Source organism: Elephantulus edwardii, unplaced genomic scaffold (assembly GCF_000299155.1).
Source record: "Elephantulus edwardii isolate Elephantulus edwardi_28Jun2011 unplaced genomic scaffold, EleEdw1.0 scaffold00061, whole genome shotgun sequence".
NCBI lineage: Eukaryota > Metazoa > Chordata > Mammalia > Macroscelidea > Macroscelididae > Elephantulus > Elephantulus edwardii.
The window spans coordinates 14,875,966-14,897,448 of record NW_006399811.1 but is presented as its reverse complement, the minus strand read 5'-3'; the positions used below and the strand labels follow the sequence as shown (position 1 = coordinate 14,897,448).

The window sequence follows — 21,483 nt, the reverse complement described above, 5'->3', positions numbered from 1 at the left end:
TGATTCAATGGTAAAAAAGGAAGAAAAGGAGGGGGATGGGGATAACACACACACACACACACACACACACACACACACGTGTCTGTCTTGCTGTCATTTAACATGCTGGACTGCAACCATCTGTTTGTCCTGTTAGCCTGCAAACTGCTTGAAGACAGGAATCATATGCTGTTTATGGCACCACATCTGACACGTGCAAGGTGATTTAAAAATGCTGTAGAATGAATCAATGAATGGTGATGGAACAAATGTACCACAAAACAAAGGGCCTGTGTCTCAATCACTGTTTGCTCTGTTTGATCTACCTGTGGTCTGTCTTTACCTGAACGTGTAAGTCTTGGTGATCCCACATGGCAAAGTCTTGGCAACTGGCACCAGGGGAGCAGTGATGCGGAGACCAGCTCCTTCCAAGATTATATCGTGGGCAGATGGGTGTCTGACTCCCCTGTCCACACGGTAGTCAAAGGACAGGCTTTGTCCATAGCTCACCTGTTGATTCCCAAGAAATTTGGCTGTGAAAGAGAATTTTAAATGATTTAGGTCAGTAGTGAAACAACAGATTCAAAGAGTGAACCAGTTTGCACTAACATTGGTCATTTCTGTTGCCAACTGATGACATTCACCCTTGCTCCAAATTACCCTGCCAGAAGAGTCAATATTGGAAATGGCTAAACCTTAGTGACTATGAAGAAGGATGAGTTACCAAAATGCCAAAAGAACCTCATTAAAAGGCAAGTCTACATACGGGATGATTCATAAAATGGTCCTTATATCAGGCAGAGTGGTGGGAGCTCTGGTAGCCTAGTGGCAAGAAACTGCACTGCAATCCCAGAGGTACGTGGTTCGAATCCACCAGATGCTCTGCTGGAGAAGGAGGGGCAATTTCCTCCTGTACCAGTCAGATCTGATTTGATGGTACACACACAAAAATAAAGAAAATAAATAAATAGGGAGCTCTGGTGGCCTAGTGGCAAAAAAGCTGCACTGCAATCCCAGAGGCATGCAGTTCGAATCTACCAGATGCTCTGCTGAAGAAGGAAGGGCAGTGTCCTCCTCCTGTACCAGTCAGATCTGGTACACACACACAAAATAATAAAATATCAGGCAGAGTGATATGTAAATGTCTCAACCATGTCAGCAGCGGTAGTGCTATTTGTTGTATAAACTCTTAAGTTCACGGCTACTGAGTCAGTTAAACTCATGTAACCCTTATAAGAACAGAGCCGCTGACAGGATTTCAACGGCTTTGATCTTTAGGGAAAATAGACTCCCCTTTCTCCTAAAGAAAAATAACTGGGCTCATACCACTGACCTTTCAATTAGCAACTGGAATGCAAGAATTAATCCATTATGCCACCAGGACTCCCTTTTTATTCGTTTTGTAGGCTTTACCATTTACAAAGTGCTTTCACAAACACCATCACATCTGACAGCAGTAATTCTCACAGGAAGCCATTACTATTTCTATTTTACAGACGAGCACACTGAAGTTCAGAGTTGTTGAGAGAACAACTTTCCCAGGAATCAGAGATCCATTAAGGAAATAAATCAGGATTAGGATGCTAGTCAAAAAAATTCCTATACTTTTCTAAGTGTACAAAACTGACGAGTTTTATTTTACAGTTTCAACTTACAGATGTTTAAAAGCTTTTTAAGCAAAGCTTAACTTTGAAACCCTTAACATCTGTTTCCAAATAGATCTACAATTTTGACCCTGGTGCTTCATTTCCACTGAACATCTCTGACAGGAAACTTAGAAAGTTCCCCTTGAAGAAAGTGGGAGATCAGGCCTGGGTCTGACTGAGTTCCGTCCTGTTGTGCTCTGCCTTGGTGAAACCATCAAATCTGGCTTAAGTCCCAATTATCTTCTAGAAATACATTCCATTGAGTAGTAAGTGGTATGGTTTCTACATTTTCTTACTCCACTTTCCTATCCTGATTCTCTTGTTAAACACATTAGCTTCTATAGGAAATGTGATACGTTACATACCTGGAGCCACAAAATAGACAGGGTCTGCCCGCCGTGCTGAGCTGAACACGTCCTGATGGCGCTGAGACCACTGCAGCTTTGCCGGAGAACCATTTCTTTGGACAGCCTTCCAGCCATCAACATCTGGAATATAAATTACATCACTCTGTGTTCAAACACAGCACGGCATACTGTCCTGGCCAAAAGTTTTAAGTGGTGAGTAGGAAACTAAGTCTTCTTATTATTTCCACATTATAATTCCCTGTGCACTTCTCTCTCCATTAGGGGCTCATCTGTGCCTCCACTGTCTGCTCTGCCGTCTCACTTTTGAGTCCAATTCTTGTGATAAAAGAGTACATTTTTCATCGACCCATAATTTGTATTTTTACTGTATTTACATGAACTGAGTATGACCTTAGTGGTGAAGCGAGAGAGCTCTGTAAGTTCAAAGGGAAACTCAGAGTTAAAAATCTTATAAATTCCCAGCATTTTTGCTACACTTTTTGTATCTTGCCAACGAATCTTCCATAAATTAATTCATTTAATGAGGGTGAAGTGGATATTAATAGTAAATATGAACGTTATGAAGGCTCATAGACTCCCGAATCAAAATAAGTAATTCCTTTGTGGTTTTGGAATAGATGGTGAAAGGAAAAGCAGAGGAGAGGAAATCTGGTATCTTTTTAAGGTAGTAATACTTTGGTCTGAGTAAAATGGTGAGCCACAACTTTTTTCAAATATTAGGGTCTGATTTTAACGTGCTAAAGAGCAAAGATGTCAGTTTAAGCACTAAGGTACACCTGACCTAACCCAGGGTATTTTCAGTTCCTTCTTATGCAGCTGAAAGTTGGACATGGAATAAGGAAGACCAAAGAAGAATTGATGCCTTTGAATTGTGGTGCTGGCGAAGAGTACTGAACACTCCAGCGACCGCCAAACAAGCATGTCTTGGAGGAAGTCTAGTAGGGATGTTCCTTAGAGGCAAGGATGGTGAGTCTTTGTAGTACAGAGTTTGGACATGTTAGCAGGAAGGGCCAGTCCTTGGGAGAGGACATCATGCTTGGAAAAGTAGAGAGTGAAGAGAGGAAGAGCCTCAGTGAGATGGTTGGACACAGTGAACTCGACAATGAGCAAAAGCACAGCTGAGTTTGAGAGGATGGTGCAGGCTGGGTGGCGTTTCGTTCTGTTGTTGATAGTGCTGCTGTGAGCCAACTTGACAACATCAACATGGCATGACTTACTGCACTGATAAAATTAAATATGTTGTTGTTGTTGTTATGTGCCATCAAGTCGCCTGCGACTCATAGCGACCGTATGTACAACAGCCCTAAACTCTGCTCTGTCCTGTGCCATTCGCACTGTCTCCGACACTCCCATCCTGATTATCCCAGTCACTGAATCAATCCACCTCATAGAGGGCCTTCCCCTCCTGCGCTGTCCCTCCACCCTCCCCAGCATGATGTCCTTCTCCAAGGACCGGTCTCTCCTCACAACATGTCCAAAGTATGTTAGACGGAGCCCCAGAATCCTTGCTTCCAAGGAATCACCCGGTTTAACCCTTTCCAGGGCGAATCTGTTTGTTTTCCTAGCAGTCCATGGTATTCTCAATACTCTTCTCCAGCACCACAGCTCAAAGGCATCAATTCTCCTTCTATCCTCTTTGGTCATTGTCCAACTCTCTGATGTATAATATTACAACTTATTTTAATAGTTGATTAAGATGGCCAGGGGACCCCATTATGTGGCTGCTAAGGAGGTTGTCCATAAGCACAAAGTGTGGGAAGCAGAGCCCCTCACCTTGATGGAAGGTGGAGGTGATCTTGTAGATGCTGTAATCCGTGGAACTGTGGCAGCTGGCTGAATGCCCGTAGCAGAAACACTGAGTGCAGCCCTCTGGATTCCTTGCATCCAGATTATAGTAACCCGGTCGGCACCTGTAGCATTTTAGAAATCAGAACGGTATTATTTCTCATTCCATGTAGAGAACCTATCAGTTAATTCAATTCTTTTCTATTTTCTCTCTCATCCAAATCAAACAGAGGCTATTGAGTGAATTCCAACGCACACCAACCCCATATGTGTCAGAACCAAAGTGTGCCCACAGGGTTTTCCATGGTCAATTTGTCATAAATCAAATACCAGACTTTCCCTTGGGGGGTGTGTGGGTGAGCTTGAACCTTCAACCTTCTGGTTAGTAACTGGGCATGTTAACCACACTGCCCAGGGACTCCTATTTCCCACTAAAACCTAACACCATCAAGTCCAATTCAGACCCATATCTCCTCTGTAGGACAGAGCAGAATGGCTCCACTAGGTTTCCAAGACTTTAAAGCTTTATAGCAGCAGCTGTCTCATATCTCTCCCATGGAACAGCTGGTAGGTTAGAACTACTGACCTTTTGGTTGGCAGTGAAGTGCTTTTATCTATAATGCCACTAGAGCTGCTGCTCTCCCATCAAGCCTAACTCATTATAGAATTCTGTAGTTAATGTATTTCTATACAGATGTATAGCCTTGGAAATCTTATAGGCAGTTTTACTCTTTCTTACATTGGAGAATGTTGAGGCAGTCTGCTTCATAAGGCAAGTTGAAACCGACCCATAGTTGACCTTCTGGCGGGTTTCCAGAGGCAGTTAAATGCACAGGAGATTGTCCACCTTTCTCTCACAGAACAGCTGGTGGATTCAAACCACATGCCGTTGGGATTGCCACACAGATTCTCACCACTAGGCTACCAGAGCTCCCTTCATAAGGTTTACAGTCTTGCAAATGCTATGAGGCAACTCTACTCTGTTCTTTGGGATTGTTATGAGTCAGAATTGAATCAAGGGCAGTGATTTTGGTGTGGTGAGCTTGAAGAAGCCCTAGTGATGAATTTGGCCATTAAGCAAAAGGTTGAAAGGTCAGTGGTTTGAGTCCAGTAGCTGCTCCCTGGGAGAAAAGACTGGCAATCTGCCCCTGTAAAGAGTACAGCTGGAGAAAGCTATCCGGAGCCTTCTGTTCTGTCACAGAGGGTTGTTACAATCAGAATGGAGTTAATGGCACACAACAAAAATATCAATGACTCACTCTGTCGTTCTCTACATCTGTGTTCTATTTCAAAAAGAATGAAAAATACAAAAAGTGACTTTTTTTTTAATGTAAGCAGGAGTAGCATCCACTTTGGAAATGGCTTACCTCCAGAAACTCTATGAACAGTGCTCAGGTCTTTCGTTCATAGGGTCACTATGAGTTGTCTACAACTCAATGGCTAATAACAACAACAACACAACAATCACTATGCCAAGCAAGCCCCCTTCCCTTTACTTTCACCTCAGCACCAAAGAACCTCCTGAAAACACAAGCTAGGAATGTGTCTGGCACCTCTTTTCCCAGGTATAAGTGATTGGCAAGGTGCCAAAGAACTGCTTTCTTACTTTTAAGGAAATGAAGAAGTAGCCATACCTCTGCTCACAATAATCCCAGGGAAAAGAATGGTTTTGAGGGCAAGCCCAGTTTGTGCCTAAGGAATGTTCCACAGCAGCAATCAAGGGTGGATCTCTCTCCCTCTCCTCACTCCCCCTGTCCCAACATGGCTTGGGGCCCAGAGAGCTCTTGCCTGGTACCCCAGGTTGTTCGTGTGTGTGCATGTAACCACCATCCCAACCCTCGGGCTGTTCCTTTCCTGGGCATGCTGGTTATATATGGCCATATACACTGCCATTCCTTCTTACATAGATTTTCTCAGCATGATTAATTAAGCCGGCCCTTTCCTGGGACCAGTCATGTGATCTCATGACTGCATACCACCTCATAGCCATGCATCTGGAATCGGGAGCCAGCTGGCAAAGGGAACCACTGAGGCCCTGCCCCAGCAAAAACACAGTTCCAGGGCAGATTACAGAGCCATTTCTGCAGGTTTTGTTTAAAAAAGTGCTTCCCTTTTTAGCGTAGAGGGTAGAAAGAAGGCTTTCAATGTTTATTTAAACGCCTTGTCACTGAAGCAGACCTCACTCAGCTGACCCTCCACAGTAAGTTTTCAGAAGGTTGGAAATCACCTGGGAGGAGATTGCCCATCTCCATCCTGCAAAGCTGCTCAAGGGTTTGAACTGCCCAAGAAACCATGCATTTGGGTCAGCCGGGCAACTTCCTATAGACTCCACCACCAAAGTTCTCCCAGTGTTTACTAAGTATCCTTTTTCTGTAGATCCATTTAAAGGATGCATTCTCTTCCTAACTGACAAAGGACTCATCTTGTGGGCCATGGGTCACACAGACCTATCACAGCGTTCTCCCGTGACAGCCGCTTTGCAGACACAACGGCCGGTGTCACAGGGTCCAGCGGTACCAGCTGGGTCACAGTCACACTTGGAGTCTCTGGAAAAGAAGAACAAGGAAATTTTAAGTCTGCCTTTACAAATGCCCTGCAACTATATGAAAAAAAAATCAAGTGCATGTGAGCAAATCTTCAGTCAGGTCTTTCTAGTGGTCTTTGTCCATACTGTCCACCCCCCCTGGATCCTCTGAGAACTATACTGTCTATGCCAATGGTACTCAAAGCATGGTATGTGGGAGGCGGGGTCCAGCCCATGAAGAGAGGAGGAATTTGTGCCAGACTAGAGAGGCGAGTTGTCCCTGCTTAGTTTAACTGGTTCAGCTGACTTTTAAAAAAAAAAAATAAAAGGAAATAAGCAAAGATAGATAGATAGATAGACAGACAGACAGATGATAGATAGATAGATAGATAGATAGATAGATAGATAGATAGATAGATAGATGATATAGATATACAGAGACAGAGATAGATGTAGTTCAAATCTACCAGCTGCTCCACAGGAGAAAGACGAACAATTTCCTGGGCAATTGAGAGCCTCTGAAAACCTGCTGAGTGAAGGGTTAGCTATGAGTTTTGACTCGATGGCACATGACAGCAACTATATACATGAGGTCTGATGGCTTGTTGTTATTGTGTGCCGCTGAGTCAGAACGGACCCATAGCTCCAGCTGGTTTTCAGAGGCAGTAGTAAATCAAACAGGAGGAGATTGTCCATCCTTTTACTGCAGAGCGGCTGGTGGCCTCGAACCCCATGCCTTCAGGATTGCCCTGCAGCTTCTTGCCACTAGGCCACCAGAGATGTAAGGAATTGTGCTGCCAGTGTAAATAAATGATTCAAGAGCACACATCAACAATCAACTATATATAGATATAGATAGATAGATAGATATGAAAGAAGTGTGAAGGGAAACAACAGAGAAAGGGCTTGGAGAGGCGGGCTGCTTGGGGAGGCTGCTGCATAGTGAGGAGGACGCAGTGGGGATTGAGGGCTGAGAAGCTCCGTATCACTCCGCAGGAAGAAAAGGGGGGCTCTAGGCGAGGCAGCCTGGCCTCCTCCAAAACAGAGAAGACAATGAGAGGCTGGGCTGGGGATGGAGAGACGGGAGAGTCTCTCATGGCCCTACTGGCCTTGAGGAGAAGTTTGCCCCTCATTCTGACTGGGATAGGGAGTGAATAGAGGTTTGGGAGCAGAGCGGTGGGATGACCCACTTCATGGAGTTAAAGGACTGCAGTGGGAGATCAGATCTAAGGGCAATCTCTGAAAAGAGCCTAAAAGGTGGTGAGGGAAGAGAGCTATACAGATGCTATAGGTGCTATAAAGATGTTTTTAAACTCAGGGAAATCCTAAGTGATAAAATAGAGTTCCTCCATCCAATGTTGCAACCCCATGGAGGGTCTTTCTCTACTGACTGATCTTCCTTTATCTGCTCTGTGTCCTAAGCTGTAATCTACATGGGAGCAGATCACCAGCCTTTTATCTAAAGAGCTGCTGGGTGGGTTGATTCAAACCTCTGACCTTTCATTTAGCATTCTGGTGCTTATTCGCCTGCACCACCAGGGCTCTTTAAAAAAAGACTAATCAAAAAGAATAATCCACATCCACACATAAAAGTCTAGAGGGTAGAGGGTTTTGGACAGTGATAACTGAGACAACGTAAGTAGAGCTGGAGGGCAGTTTCCTTATAGAAAAGTAAGAAATAGGGGAAGCAATTTTTTAGCTGGCACCCTCTAGCTAAGGGGACAGGGTGGCATTGCATGCTGGGAGTCTGAAAACATCAGTCACTCCAAGGGAGAAAAGTGAGGCAGTCTCCTATAAAAATTCACAGCCTCAGAATTCCAATAGCAGGTCACTGCATTGGAATTCATGAGTTGGATTCAATTCTATGGCAGTGGGATTGACTGGAGCCCTTAGCTAATGACTTCACTGCCAAGCTCCTCCTTCCCTAAGCTGCCCCAACAATGCTGTTATGCTAAGAGCCTTGCATTATACTAAGATAACTTTCAAAATGTATTCACCCCTTTCACTCACTCTCAAGCCTTATTCAACAACATTGGCTGTCCCAGGTATCATAACCATGAGTCTACCTGGTAAAGAGGTGAGCATTGTTTTGTCTCACGGCCTCAGATCTCATAGACCATCTCAGATCATAGAGAGAGCTCTCTGTGGCTCTCTATGACCCACTTCCAATCTACATTCTCAGCATCATCTCACACTTTTCCTCTTCAAACAGGTCAGACCTCTCCAAATTGCCAGTACACTTTGTGTCTTGAGGTCCAGTTGCTAGAAAAATCAGACCTGTATCTCTGTGGAATTCTGCAATTTGTCATGTATACTTTATCTTATCCCTCATGGCCCCACACAGAGGTATCTGAGAAGGAAAAAGAGGATATTCAAGGAACCTTGGTAACATAGTCCATTGTGTATTGGGCTGGTCAGTGGTTCAAGTCCCACTACCTGTTTGATGGACAAAAGAGGAATAATCTCCTCCCATAAAGATGCACTGCCTTGAAAACCAGATAAAACATCAGTATGAATCAGAATTTATTGTATTGCAGACAAGAGAACCAAAGGGGACAAAAGATTATGCCGGGGGGCGGGGGGAGAATTCATTCCATTTATTTGGGTAGAAATGGATCCGAAGGTAGAATTTGATGTATTCATTACTTCTATCCTACTTCATTCATCTAAAAGAGGGCAAAATCAGGAGTAAGAGCTTTGGTTCAGAGACAAATTCTCTAGGCTTGAATATTAGGCTCAAGTTCACCACCAACCATTCCACTGAGTTGATTCCGATACAGAGTGAGTCTAGAGGACAGTGTAGAATTGCCATATATATGGTCCCCAAGGCTGTGTAAATCTTGGTGGGCTCAGACTGTCTCATCTCTCTCCCATCAAATGGCTGGTGTACACAAAATATCAACCGAACAAGGTACCCGATCCTCGCTAGTATCACTGAGATTCTCCCAAAAACCTCTTCTGTCCTGAATGTCTTATCTTTCAAATGCACATAGCACCCTCAACTTCTTAGGAAGTTATTGTGAAGATGAAATCAGATAATCTGTGCAAAGGATTGAAAAGAGTGTCAGTAAGTGTGCATTGTTGCTCCTGTTAATAAAATGAGCGTTATTAGCAGCAATGGTGGCATATATATAGATGCTTACAAGAGTCTCTGGTCTTGGGTGCACCCTGCCTCAGTGAGTTTGTGGAAGCCTGGCAGGCATCGGTCACATCTGCTTCCTGTCACACCTGGTTTACAGCTGCACTGCCCAGAGTTGTCACACCGGGCGCTTAGAGAACCTATAAAACAAGAGGCATTTAGGGATAAGCAAAAAAGGAAATATTTCCTTTTTATAGCATTGTTATTGTTGCTGTGTACCATCAAGTCAGAACCGACCCATAGCTGACCCTCCAGAGGGTTTTCACAGACTGTTAATTGCACACTCTTCTTTCACGGATCAGCTGATGGAATCAAACCACATGGCTTTGAGATTGCAGCATAGCTTCTTACCACTAGGCCACCAGAGCTCCCTTATATAGCATTGTTGTTGTTGTTAAGTGTCGTCGAGTCATAGACTACTCATAGCAACCCTATGAACGAAAGACCTGAACACTTGTATAACTTTCATCATTTTTCCAAGGTCATAGACTACAGCATTAGGAGGCAGTTTTTCTTCCACAGAGGAAAGATATGGAAAACTGCTCCCATAAATATGACAGTTTATGAGAGCTTAGGAGATCCCGAGGAAACCCTGGCAGCCTAGTGGATAAGCAGTTGTGCTGCCAATCCAAGGGCAGGTGGTTTGAATCTGCCAGCGCTCTGCATGAGAAAGATGGACAATTTCCTCCCATGCAATTTCTGAAAACCTGCTGGAGGGTCAGCTATGAGTCAGTTCCAACGTGACAGCGTATAACACTAGGGGACCCTGTGTGTTACTTCAGCCATCCAGGACCATTGGAGTAAAAATCAGCTCTCCCTTTAACTACGACTTTACCTTGTCTGCCTATTTATCCACACATCAGGGAAAGTTTTGGGCTCTCCAAGAGGGAGATGAGAAAATGGAAATTTCTCATGAAAGTATTTCCATCCACATAAACTTCTCTAATGTTGGCAGTAAATGAAGGGTACAGACTACTGCTTTATAAGTGCATCAGATCTTTGAACTTTTACAAGTTAAAGGGGAAAAAAGAATTAAGCCTGAGTATATTAGCTTCTAGAATAGAGTGAGCAAAATTCTACCTTAGTGTTTGATGGTGTGATTTTAAAAAACAAACCCCGAAAGACCTCTTAACCAAAAGTCTCTGACCGTGTGGGTGCAGAAGGTATAATTCTTGAGCATCACTCCCTGTGAGGACTCATGTACCTTCTCTGATGTGGTGCACTGGAGTATGTCTCCTATCATTAATTCTTTCATTGAAAGGTCTCCCAGATTAATGGCAATGCAAAAGGTGCTCGGGATAGCCACATGTTGTTGTGTTGTTATCTACTGTCAAATTGGAACCAACTCATAGCTGCCCGTCTGGCATGTTTCAGAGGCAATACATCCCACGGGAGGAGACTGCCTGCATTTCTCCCACAGAGCAGCTGGTGGATTCAAACCATGTGCCTTCAGGTTGGCAGTGCAGCTCCTCACCAGAACTCTCTAACAAAAGTGGCCTCCTGAAAGGCAGCCACTTGTTGAGTGTCCTTCCTTCCACACCAGAGCAAGCCTGCCTCCTCTTTCACCTGGCCCCTGCCTCTCACATACCAAGGTTTCTCTGGATGGGTTTCAAATGTTAACCTTTTAGTTAGTAGTTGTACAATTAAGTCCACCACCAGGAACTCAAATGCCAAGACGTTGTTGTTAGGTGTCATTGACTCATAATGACCCTCTACACAACAGAATGAAATCTTGTCAAACCAACAGGAAATAATTATTGTGAAAGACACTAGGTAAGAGGTAAAAGGTAAGGTGATGAGAGGCACAGCTCACCTACATAAAAACTCCCTAAAGCTGTCTGAATTACTCAGTAATGCATATATCTCAAATATTTGTGATAATTTAAAAAAACCCAAACAAACTAAGTATATGCACTCTACAGAAAATTATATAAATATATAAAGTAATAATTCTATCCCATTTTATATCAACAGTATATTGATTGTTCAGGAAAAACACATATTTTAATAGGCTTCAAGAGTGATTTAAGTATTGTTTAGAAAGTTCATTTTCATTATAACATTGTCATTTTTATTGTTAAGGCCTTTCAGCCAGTATGTTTTTAATGACTGTCTCTTTTCATTAATTCTTACTTCAATTATGTACCATAAAATATTATTAAAAGCTACCATTTAAAAAAGGAAAAAAAAAACCCACAAACCAAACAACACTCTTGTCACTGAGTCACTGTAAAGTAAAACCGTCCCACAGATTTCCCAAGGTTCTAATCTTTACTTAAGCAAATTATGGTATCTTTTTCCGAAGAAACAGTTTGTGTGTTTGAACTATATGTCTCTCAGCTAATGTCAAGCACTCAATTGCTACATTATCAGAGTTCTTATAATAAATAGGCTACGGTCATCTACAAAGCTAACAGAACATTAACAAGCTGCTGCATATTTCTTCTCTGTTTTGTTATTTTTCTGTAGCCTCTCAATTCACTGTTTTCACTGTTGTTGGTGTGTATCAGAACCGACGTATCACTGACCTTCCAGTGGACTTTTAGAGGCAGTTTTACTCACACAGGAGGAGACTGCCCATTTTTCTTCCACAGAGCAACTTGTGTATTCAAACAGCATGCTTTCGGGATTGCATTCCCTTTTAATTCACTAGTACACAGCAATTTAAATCAATATGTGTACAGGTTCAGTGCTTCCATAAAGGCTTCCATACAGCATGCCACAGACACTGAACTACGTTTTAAGGACATTGAGGAGCCATCAGGAGGTGTAGTTAGGCAATGATAAGATCAGATATGTGGTTTAGAAACAATTCTACAAAACAACTATGAGATATCATCTCACCCCAGTAGGAATAGCAAAATTTAACAGAACAGCAAGCAACAAATGCTGGCGAGGTTGTGGAGAAATTGGAACCCTTATTCACTGTTTGTGGGAGTGTAAAACGGTGCAACCACTGTGGAAGGTGGTGTGGCGCTTTCTCAAAAAGTTGCAAAAAGAGATACCATTTGACTCAGCAATTCCACCACTGGGAATATATCCCAAAGAGACCATAACCACCATCCAAGCAGATATATGCACACCCGAGTTTATTGTGGCTCTGTTCACAATAGCAAGGAGTTGGAAACAACCCAGGTGCCCATCAACAAATGAATGGATAGAGAAGCTCTGGTATAGTCACACAATGGAATACTATGCTGCACTGAAAAACAAGGAACTCATGCCAAAATGGTTGACCCTGGAAGACATTATGCTGAGTGAAATATCTCAGTCACAAAGATACAAATACTGCATAGTGCCACTGTTGTAAGATGGGACTGACATCGGGGTTGGGGGGAGACTGAGAAAGATGGGATAAAAAATGTATACTGCATTGAAACAGATGAGGCAGGAAACTGTTTAAAAGGGATATGTGATTAGGTATTATTGTCATGACAGGAATCCAGAATGAAGGTTGCATAGTGGAGTGGACCTGGGGGGAGGTATTGTAAAACTATGAAATAATTTTTCTTTTACTTTCCAAAGAGAAGAGTGTACTGGGGTTTGGGGAGAAAAGTGCAACAATGAATGAATGGAAATGCAAAGTCTCTGTAAATTTTCATTAAAATTAATTTAAAAAAACACACCCACAATTCTAGAGCAATAAACAGGATACCTTGGAGAGGGACTGTCCAGGAGGAGAAGAGAAATACCATTGTGAGCAGAAAATGACTGACTTTGGTAGTTTTTAGGACATGGATGATGGAGGAGAGGGGACATATGGCTAATCCCCCAGGTCTCAAAAATATGCAACCAAGTGGACTGTGACGCTATTTATCCAAGCAGAGAAGACCACAGGTGGGGCAGAATCTGAGGCTACTAGGGCATCAAGAGAAGTAATGAGGTTAGTTTGGGACATTGGCAACCTTGAGTCTCTAGTGGCATGTCAAGGTGGAGATGTGCCTCTGGAACTCGGGAAAGCACCCTTCGCACACAGGTTGAACTGGAAGGGATGACAAGACAGTTCAAAGAGTAAATAGAGGGAGGAGGGGAATGTGCTGCAGCTAGAAATGAGACTCCATCAATTACAAGAAAAAGTGACCAGGGAGAAAACATTTCAAGACAAGGTTGAGCTGTGGAAACCAAAGGAGGAGAGTTCTGAGACAAGGCAGGAGAAAGTAAAAGTGGGAGAGCTCTCAAGGTCTGTTATAAATGGACTGTGTCTCTCCAAAACATGTCAACTTGACTGTGCCAAGACTTTTGTATTCCCTTCCACTTTGCGCTCTGATGTTAATTGTCCTACAGCTTGTGTAAATTCCTCATTCCTGTGCTGTAAACCCAAATGCTTGCTCTCTGGTAGTTCTAATCCACAAGCAACACCAGCAAGAAAGATGGACCAACCTTGTGTGATTTACAGTCATAGAAACCAAATGGAAAATCAACTATGAATTGTTTCTTACTCAATAGCAATAAATTTGAAATTTTTTTTAAAAAGTGATATTGTTAATGAGGTAGAAATAGAGGCAGTTATGTTAAGGAGAAGGGTGTAATCTACAAGATTAGATTTGCTGCTGTTGTTGTGTGCCTTCAAGTTGGAACTGACTCATAGCTAACCCTCCAGCAAGTTTCCAGAGGCAGTTATTCCGCGGGAGGAGATGGCCTATCCTTCTTCTGAGGAGCAGGTGGGGGACTGTAACTGCCTGCCTTTGGGATTATGGTTCAGCTTCTTACCATTAGGCCACCACAGCTCCCCAAAAGGATTAGGTAGTGTCTTAAATGAATCTTTTCTAAGATACAAAGGAATGAAACAAGCTAACAGAGATCAGAGGGACTCACTATCACCATGAAAGAACTGGAGGTGGAGCCTGTCCTTTGGATTAGGAATCCTTACACTGTGAGAAAAGATGTTTCTATTTGTTAAAGTCAGAGACCTGCGGTATTTTTCACATAGCAGCCCTTGACACCAAAGTACTTAAACAAGAGAAGCATGAAGAGAGGCTACAGGGTTTGATGTTTACTGCCATGCTCATTCCTCTATAAACAGTCAGCAGGCAGAGATAACAAGGGAAATTCCTTTTGATTACATTCTGAGAACTAACAGTAACTGTAGAAGAAACTTCAGTTCAGTGATTTTTTTTTTAACTTAAACATAAATGGATACTTATTTGGAAACTCAGGAATATACTTTTCCCCATTCCAATTAATGGTAACTTCATTATCAATTTAAGAAAACTCTCCATATAATATTGTTCAGAATGAAAATATTCGTATTTTGTAATATTATTCATCACTGTCAAGTTGGAGCCAAATCATCACTGACCCTCCAGTAGGTTTTTAGAGGCTATCAGCTGTAAGAAAGGAGACTGTCTGCCTTTCTCCCGCAGGTTAGCTGGTGAATACAAAGCACCCGCCTTTGTGTTGGCAGCACACCCCTTACCCACAAGGCCACCACAGCTGGAAGACTGCTTTGCTTTGAGGTTGGACCTAAACAGCCTAGATAGCTATTCAGTGGAATGCTGTTCTGAAATGTGCTAATAATAGTAACCTCCTGAACGTAATGATTTTGTCTTCACAAGGACTTGATAATTGGAAATGATAAATCTTTCAGACTCTAAGCTAATTTAACATTTTATTGCCAGTATTTCCAAATACTATTTAACATCCTTATAGGAACTCACTCAGCGTTCTTGGTTTGGACTCACAGTTGGAGCCCTCCATCAGCTTTGTGAGGCAGTAAATTGCACAGGAGGAGACTGCTCATCGCTTTCCCTCAGAACCACTGTGGATTTGAACTGCCAGAGATATGCAGCCCTTGGGTGAGCAGTGCAGCTCACTACAGGCCACCAGAGGATCTTTAAAGACAACACTTATGATTATCTTCAGGAGCACAGAGTTCTACCGGATACAACTTAGAATTCACTGGTCTGGTGGAAGTCTGATTCACAGGTCTAGGGAACACTGGTAGCTTAATTGTAAGAAAGTGAACTGCCAACCAAAAGACAAGCAATTTGGATCTACCAGTTGCTCCAAGAGAGAAAGACAGACAGTATCTTTTTTAAAAAAATTTTTTTATTTTATTAATTTTAATGAACATTTACAGAGATTTTGGATTTCCATTCATTCATTGTTGCACTCTTCTCCCTGCCCACCCCTCCCCCACAGTTCACTCCTCGGACAGTCTCTTTCAATGTGATTCACAGTCTCTGAAAACCTGCTGGAGAGTCAGCTATGTGTGGGTTCTGACTTGATGACACCTAACAACAACAAAAACAATGGAAGTTGGGGAACAGGAAAAGAGCCTATGCTTGGAAGTGAAGATTTAAATGCCTGTCCTGCCAGTTATCTTCCTTCTAGGCTGAAGAGTCACCGCACACTTGAGCACACTGGCCATCAGAAGGATGTCACGGGACCAGGCAGAATTTCACTCCATGATACATGGAGTTGTCATGAATTGGAGTCAACTCAACAACTAACAAGCACAAGGAAATTCGATTGTCACCGAGGCCCCTTTAAACTTCACGAAATAAATGTGGAAACATTCACAGGCTCTAACTGTGAACGGGGCTAAGTTAGTTCATGTCCCAATGTGTCCGAAATGATAATGCTGGGTTTTCAAAATGTCTTGCTAAAATAAAACACATCTGTCTTGATTCCCAACTCATAAGCTACTCTTAAAGATGTGGACACCCCACAAGTTTAAGGAGCAGATTGAAAGCACTCTCTCCCTAAGTCTGTATCTCACTAAACACTTTCCTTACACATGCAAATATCATTTCTCTACATTTGAAGATTCAGGAAGACATTATAAAAAAAAATTCTTAAAAATGCATATACTTGTACTTAAAGATCTTTTTAAATAGTAATTTTTTTAAACCCTTTTTCAGTGATGTGAATAAAAGTTTACTGAGTGGACTGGCCTGTCCTCCCATCATTCATGCATATTTTTTCCGTGACATCAATTACAATCCCTACATTATAACAGTGCTCTTTTCACTAACTCTCTATGGTTTAATAACAATTTAAATATTGTCATCTACACAACCCAATCTCAGAGTCATAGATGGGGAAACTTTTAAATTAAGAGTTTATATGTCACACGCTTTCTTTGTGATCTAATGTATGATGAATTTTTATGAGTATTCTGTGTCCTCTTGAAGAGACATAGTCTCTGCGATCAGGGTTTAGTGCTTTCTATAAATCCACGAAGTCTACCTGTAGAGCTCTGGTGACTTTGTGGGTAAGAAGTTGTGTTGTTAACTCAAAAACATGTAGTTCAAATCCACCAGCTGCTCCACAGGAGAGAGATGAGCTATCTCTTCTCATGTGGTTTACAGCCTCTGAAAATCTGCTAAAGTGTCAGCTGTCAATTTTGACTTGACAGAACATAACAACAATATATTAAAAAAAACTCAAACTAAGTGATGAAAGCAATCATTGAGTCCCTGTAATAAAAAAAGACCCTTCCTACTGGGGTAGGGGAAGTAATTTTGAAAATATAAAAAAAAAATCAAGTAATAGTAGAAAGGTGTTGATAAGACATTTAATCAATTATACAATGAAAACATAAAATAAAATGTGTATGATTGTGTGAAAAGGTAATAGGATTTGTAAACTTATACTCAAATAAAAATAATTAATTAATTTTTTAAAATAAATAAAAATGTAAAAAGATATTATGTTCAGTACCACTGATGTTCACAAACCTCAAGAATTTAGGTGTCATGGGAGGGGAAAAAGTACACGTGCTCACAGAGGAATTTCACGTTATCTGTTTAGACGCGTGGAATTGTCTCTGGCTCATAGAAACTCTGCACATAACAGAATATAGTGTTGCCTGCTGTTTAGTACGTCTGAGTCCATTATGTTGATTCACCTCACTGAGAGTTCTCTTCATTTTTGCTGCATCTCTACCAAATATGATGTCCTTTTCTAGCAACTGCAAAAGGTTTATCAGGACTTAAATATGTGGTTACAAGAATTGAAAATATTCATTTCTGCTGCTGAATCTGACAAGACACTTTTTAGTTTGTACTGTTGAGTCAGAACCGACTCACAGCTGATCCTTCAGTGGGTTTTCAGAGGCAGTAAATCACACAGGAGATAGCCCACCCTTCTCCCGCAGAACAGGTCTGGGTATCCTATTTATGAAAAATTTATATGAAGTTAAAAATTGGTGACAAGTTCAGGTCTTATAAATACTGTCAGTTTCATTCATCCAGTGTAGAATGTGGCATCTTTCTGTTTATGTGTTGTTTCGTTTTGGATTTTTTTTTTTTTCTCATTTTGGTTTAGGTGAAATTTTACAAAGTGAATTTATTTTGCATTTAGCAGTTGACATGGGATGGTAGCATTTTTTTTTTTTTTAAGATGTACTCTTCTGGATTTGAAATGGACTAGAAAGTAAGTTCTCTGGACAGATATTTTAAAATGGAAAATATCCTCCAGTTGACTAGGAGATGGAGGAATCACAGAGGAAATGAAACTTAGGCTGGAAATTTTATCAGGGCTCAGATTTGTCATTGACAAGGTCACAATGAGTCATCGTAATCGACTCTATGGCGCCTAAGGACAGCAAACTAATCCCATGGTCTGTATAAGTGGGTGGTGAAGAAAAGCCTCGCTGTCTCTAAGGTGCTGCTCAGCCTCGGCTGGCTGGATCCCTGAGCTTCAGTTTATCTTATCTCTGTGAGGACAGTGGGGAGGCATGCTAACACAAACAGGTCATCTGGAACTAAAGGGGATGGAACTCTTTCATTTTTCTTCCTTTCTTTTATATAATTATACAGCTCTGGTCAATGATTGACTTTTTTTATGAGACATTTGAAGAAAGAAAGAAAGGTAGGCAGATAGATAGATAGATAGATAGATAGATACATAGATAGATACATAGATACATAGATTGTTGTTGTTATTATTATGTGCCATCGAGTTGCTTGCGACTCGTAGCGACCCTATATATAAGAGCTCTAAATGTTCTTCTATCCTGTGACAACCTAGCCATCTCAAACGCACTTATTCCCACCACTCCACTCACAGAATCAATCCATCCCATCAAAGGTCTTCCTCTCCTTCACCGCCCCTCCACTCTGCCCAACATGACGTCCCTCTCTAAGGACCAGTCCCTCCTTGCAACATGCCCAAAATATGTCAGGCGAAGCTTCAGAATCCTTGACTCCAAAGAGCCTTCCGGCTTCACCCTCTACAGGACAAACCTGTTTGTTCTCCTAGCAGTCCATGGTATATTCAACACTCTTCTCCAGCACCAAAGCTCAAAAGCATCAATTCTCTTTCTATCAACCCTATTCACTGTCCAACACTCTGATGCATAGCATGTAAGTGCGAAGACTATAGCCTGGATCAGGCACACCTTAGTCTCCAGTCTGACATCATTGCTCTTCAGTACTCTTGAGAGGTCCCTCACAGCTGACTTTCCCAGTGCAATTCGTCCCTTGATTTCCTGGCTGCTGTTACCAAGAGTGTTGACTGTGGAACCAAGTAAATTAAAACGTAACTATCTCAATCTCTTCACCACCCATACTGATGCTGCCAATTGGCCCAGTGGTAAGAATCTTTGTTTTCTTGATGTTGAGCTTCAGTCCATATAGGAGGCTGTAGTCCTTGATCTTCTGCAGCAAGTGCTTCAGGTCCTCCTCAGTTTCAGCGAGCAGGGTTGAGTCATCTGCGTAACGCAGGTTGTTGATTCTTCCACCAATCCTGATGCCACATTCCTCTTCGTATAGCCCAGCGTCTCGGATGATGTGTTCTGTATACAGTTTGAAAAGGTATGGATACAGAATACATCCCTGACGAACACCCTTCTTGATTTTGAACCATGTAGTGTCTCCTTGCTCTGTTCTGACGACTGCCTCTTGGTCCAAGTATAAGTTTCGCATTAGCACAATCAAATATTCTGGGATTCCCATTCTTCTCAGAGTCAGCCACAGCTTGTTGTGATCCACACAGTCAAAAGCCTTTGCATAGTCAATGAAGCACAGATAGACATTCTTCTGGTATTCTTTGCTTTCTGCCAAGATCCATCTAACATTAGCTATAATATTCCTAGTACCGCGACCTCTTCTAAATCCAGCCTGCACATCTGGCAGTTCTCTGTTGACATATTGTTCCAAACATTTTTGGATAATTTTCAGTAGAATCTTGCTTGCATGTGATATTAATGATACATAGATAGACAGATGAATAATAGGAAGTATTACTCAGCTCTTGGAAAAGAATATCCATGAAGTTATTCCTGAATACTTACATTGTCTGCCTTGAGGATGGGTTAGCTAATTTTCCCCTCTCTCATAGTAAGAGAACAAGAAGTAATTGTTTTCTGTCACCTTGAACTACAACTTCAATTCTTGCCATCACCTGCTAGGAGATGTTAGGCCATTTATCAAAAAATATACATTGCCAAGTTAGAGATGTTAAGGGACAGCAGATGTCAAACTATGGTTAAATTTGCAAGAGCCATGAACTAAATAGTTTTAGATCATGGATATATGGCTTCCACAAGCCATATATTTAGATTTTAGATACATGGTTTTCACAAGCCTTCTTTCTAAACCAGACTGTGATTCTATGATTGTTGTCGTTGTTGTTTATTGCCATTGAGTCGAGCATGACTCATAGCAACCCTATGAACAAAAGGCCTGAAGTCTTTCTATAACTGTGGTCATTTCTCCAAGTTCATAGAGTTTTCAGAGGCATGTCGTTTAGGAAGTGAATGCCACCTCCTGCTTCCAAACTTGAATCAATCTGGGAGTTCCATCAAACACTGCCCACTATGGGAAGTTATTAGATGTTCTACTATGGCATTTGAAACCCAAATGGCACAAGATTCAGTGTCACAGCAAACCCAGATTACCTCATCACATCAAATTATCCAGAGTGCTGTATGCCTTAGGAGAATGTTCCTCCAAAATATAGTAATAAGATATTAAAATATAATCCCTCAGGCCCAACTTTTAAATGTAAGGGCCCCCCAGAAGAGCTTGTTGACTCTAAACATTGTTGTTGTTGTTGTTGTTGTTGTTATGTGCCGTCAAGTCGCCTGCAACATGTAGATCATCAACCAAAACAAGAGCACTATTTTCATCACAGACTCCAGCCTCTTCATGCAACTCCAAAACAGAGACAAGGGTTTTGGCATTTATGTTGTTGTTAAGTGCCATCTGGAACCAACCCTATAAACAAAAGAACTATTGTCCTTCTTCTAAGTTCATAGAGTTTCCACAGGCATGTTTAGGAAGTGGAGGCCACTCCTGCTTCCAAGCCTGTCTTAATCAGTAAGCTCTACCAAACACTGTCAACCATGTGTAACCATTGTGTTACACCATTCAGTATCATAGAAATCCAAGGTTACTTCAATACAGAGAAAGGACAGAACAGTGCTGTACCACTTAGGAGAATGTTCATTTCAAAGACAAACAAATCAGACTAGCATTGAGATTGACAACCTGACCTCTGTTTTAAATTACATTTACTGAATGTCCTCCATGTATGTAGCAAACATCGTATTATCCTCACAATTATTTTGCAACTCCAAGGTCACCTTCTTACAGGTGTGGAAACTAGAGCGAGAGAGGTGAACGGGCGCGCTAAAGTGGCCCTGTGCTAGCAGCAGCACAAAGACTTGAGCCCAGACCCTCTGGCACCATGGCCTACCCACACCTACACCTCTTGCCACATTCTCTGCATAATGACTTGACATATCAGTCAGCAAACCTGGGACTCAAACTCTTGCCCTACAGCCTTGGGCAAGATTCTTCACTTTGCTCTCCAAGCTCTGCTACTTCATTTGTAAAATGGGAATAATAATAATAATACTATCCTCCTCATAAGGTTGCTTGTAACAATTATACTAACTGCTAGATGAACACTGTCTAGAAAAGTGCCTGGCACAGAGCGAGCAGCTGCAAGGTATCAGTCATGATTGGCTTACACTGCTTCTACTAAACCCTTCACACCGACTCTGGGCTATATAGTTTCTATTTTTCTTTTTTAAAAAAGGACCAAGCTCATGCACACCCATGTTTATTGCAGCTTTGCTTACAATAGCAA

At 41.9% G+C, this 21,483-nt stretch overlaps 1 protein-coding gene across 1 annotated transcript in view; it reads right to left on the bottom strand.

Annotated features, from left to right (window-relative positions):
- Nucleotides 1-21,483, bottom strand: part of LAMC2 (laminin, gamma 2) — an 89,850-nt gene that overhangs the window by 34,413 nt on the left and 33,954 nt on the right. The window contains exons 3-7 of the mRNA XM_006887751.1: nt 9,446-9,581; nt 6,226-6,324; nt 3,767-3,903; nt 1,991-2,113; nt 323-512 (exon numbers count right to left, since the gene is read on the bottom strand). Coding sequence (XP_006887813.1) covers nt 323-512; nt 1,991-2,113; nt 3,767-3,903; nt 6,226-6,324; nt 9,446-9,581 — 685 coding nt within the window. The remainder of the gene's footprint in view (nt 1-322; nt 513-1,990; nt 2,114-3,766; nt 3,904-6,225; nt 6,325-9,445; nt 9,582-21,483) is intronic.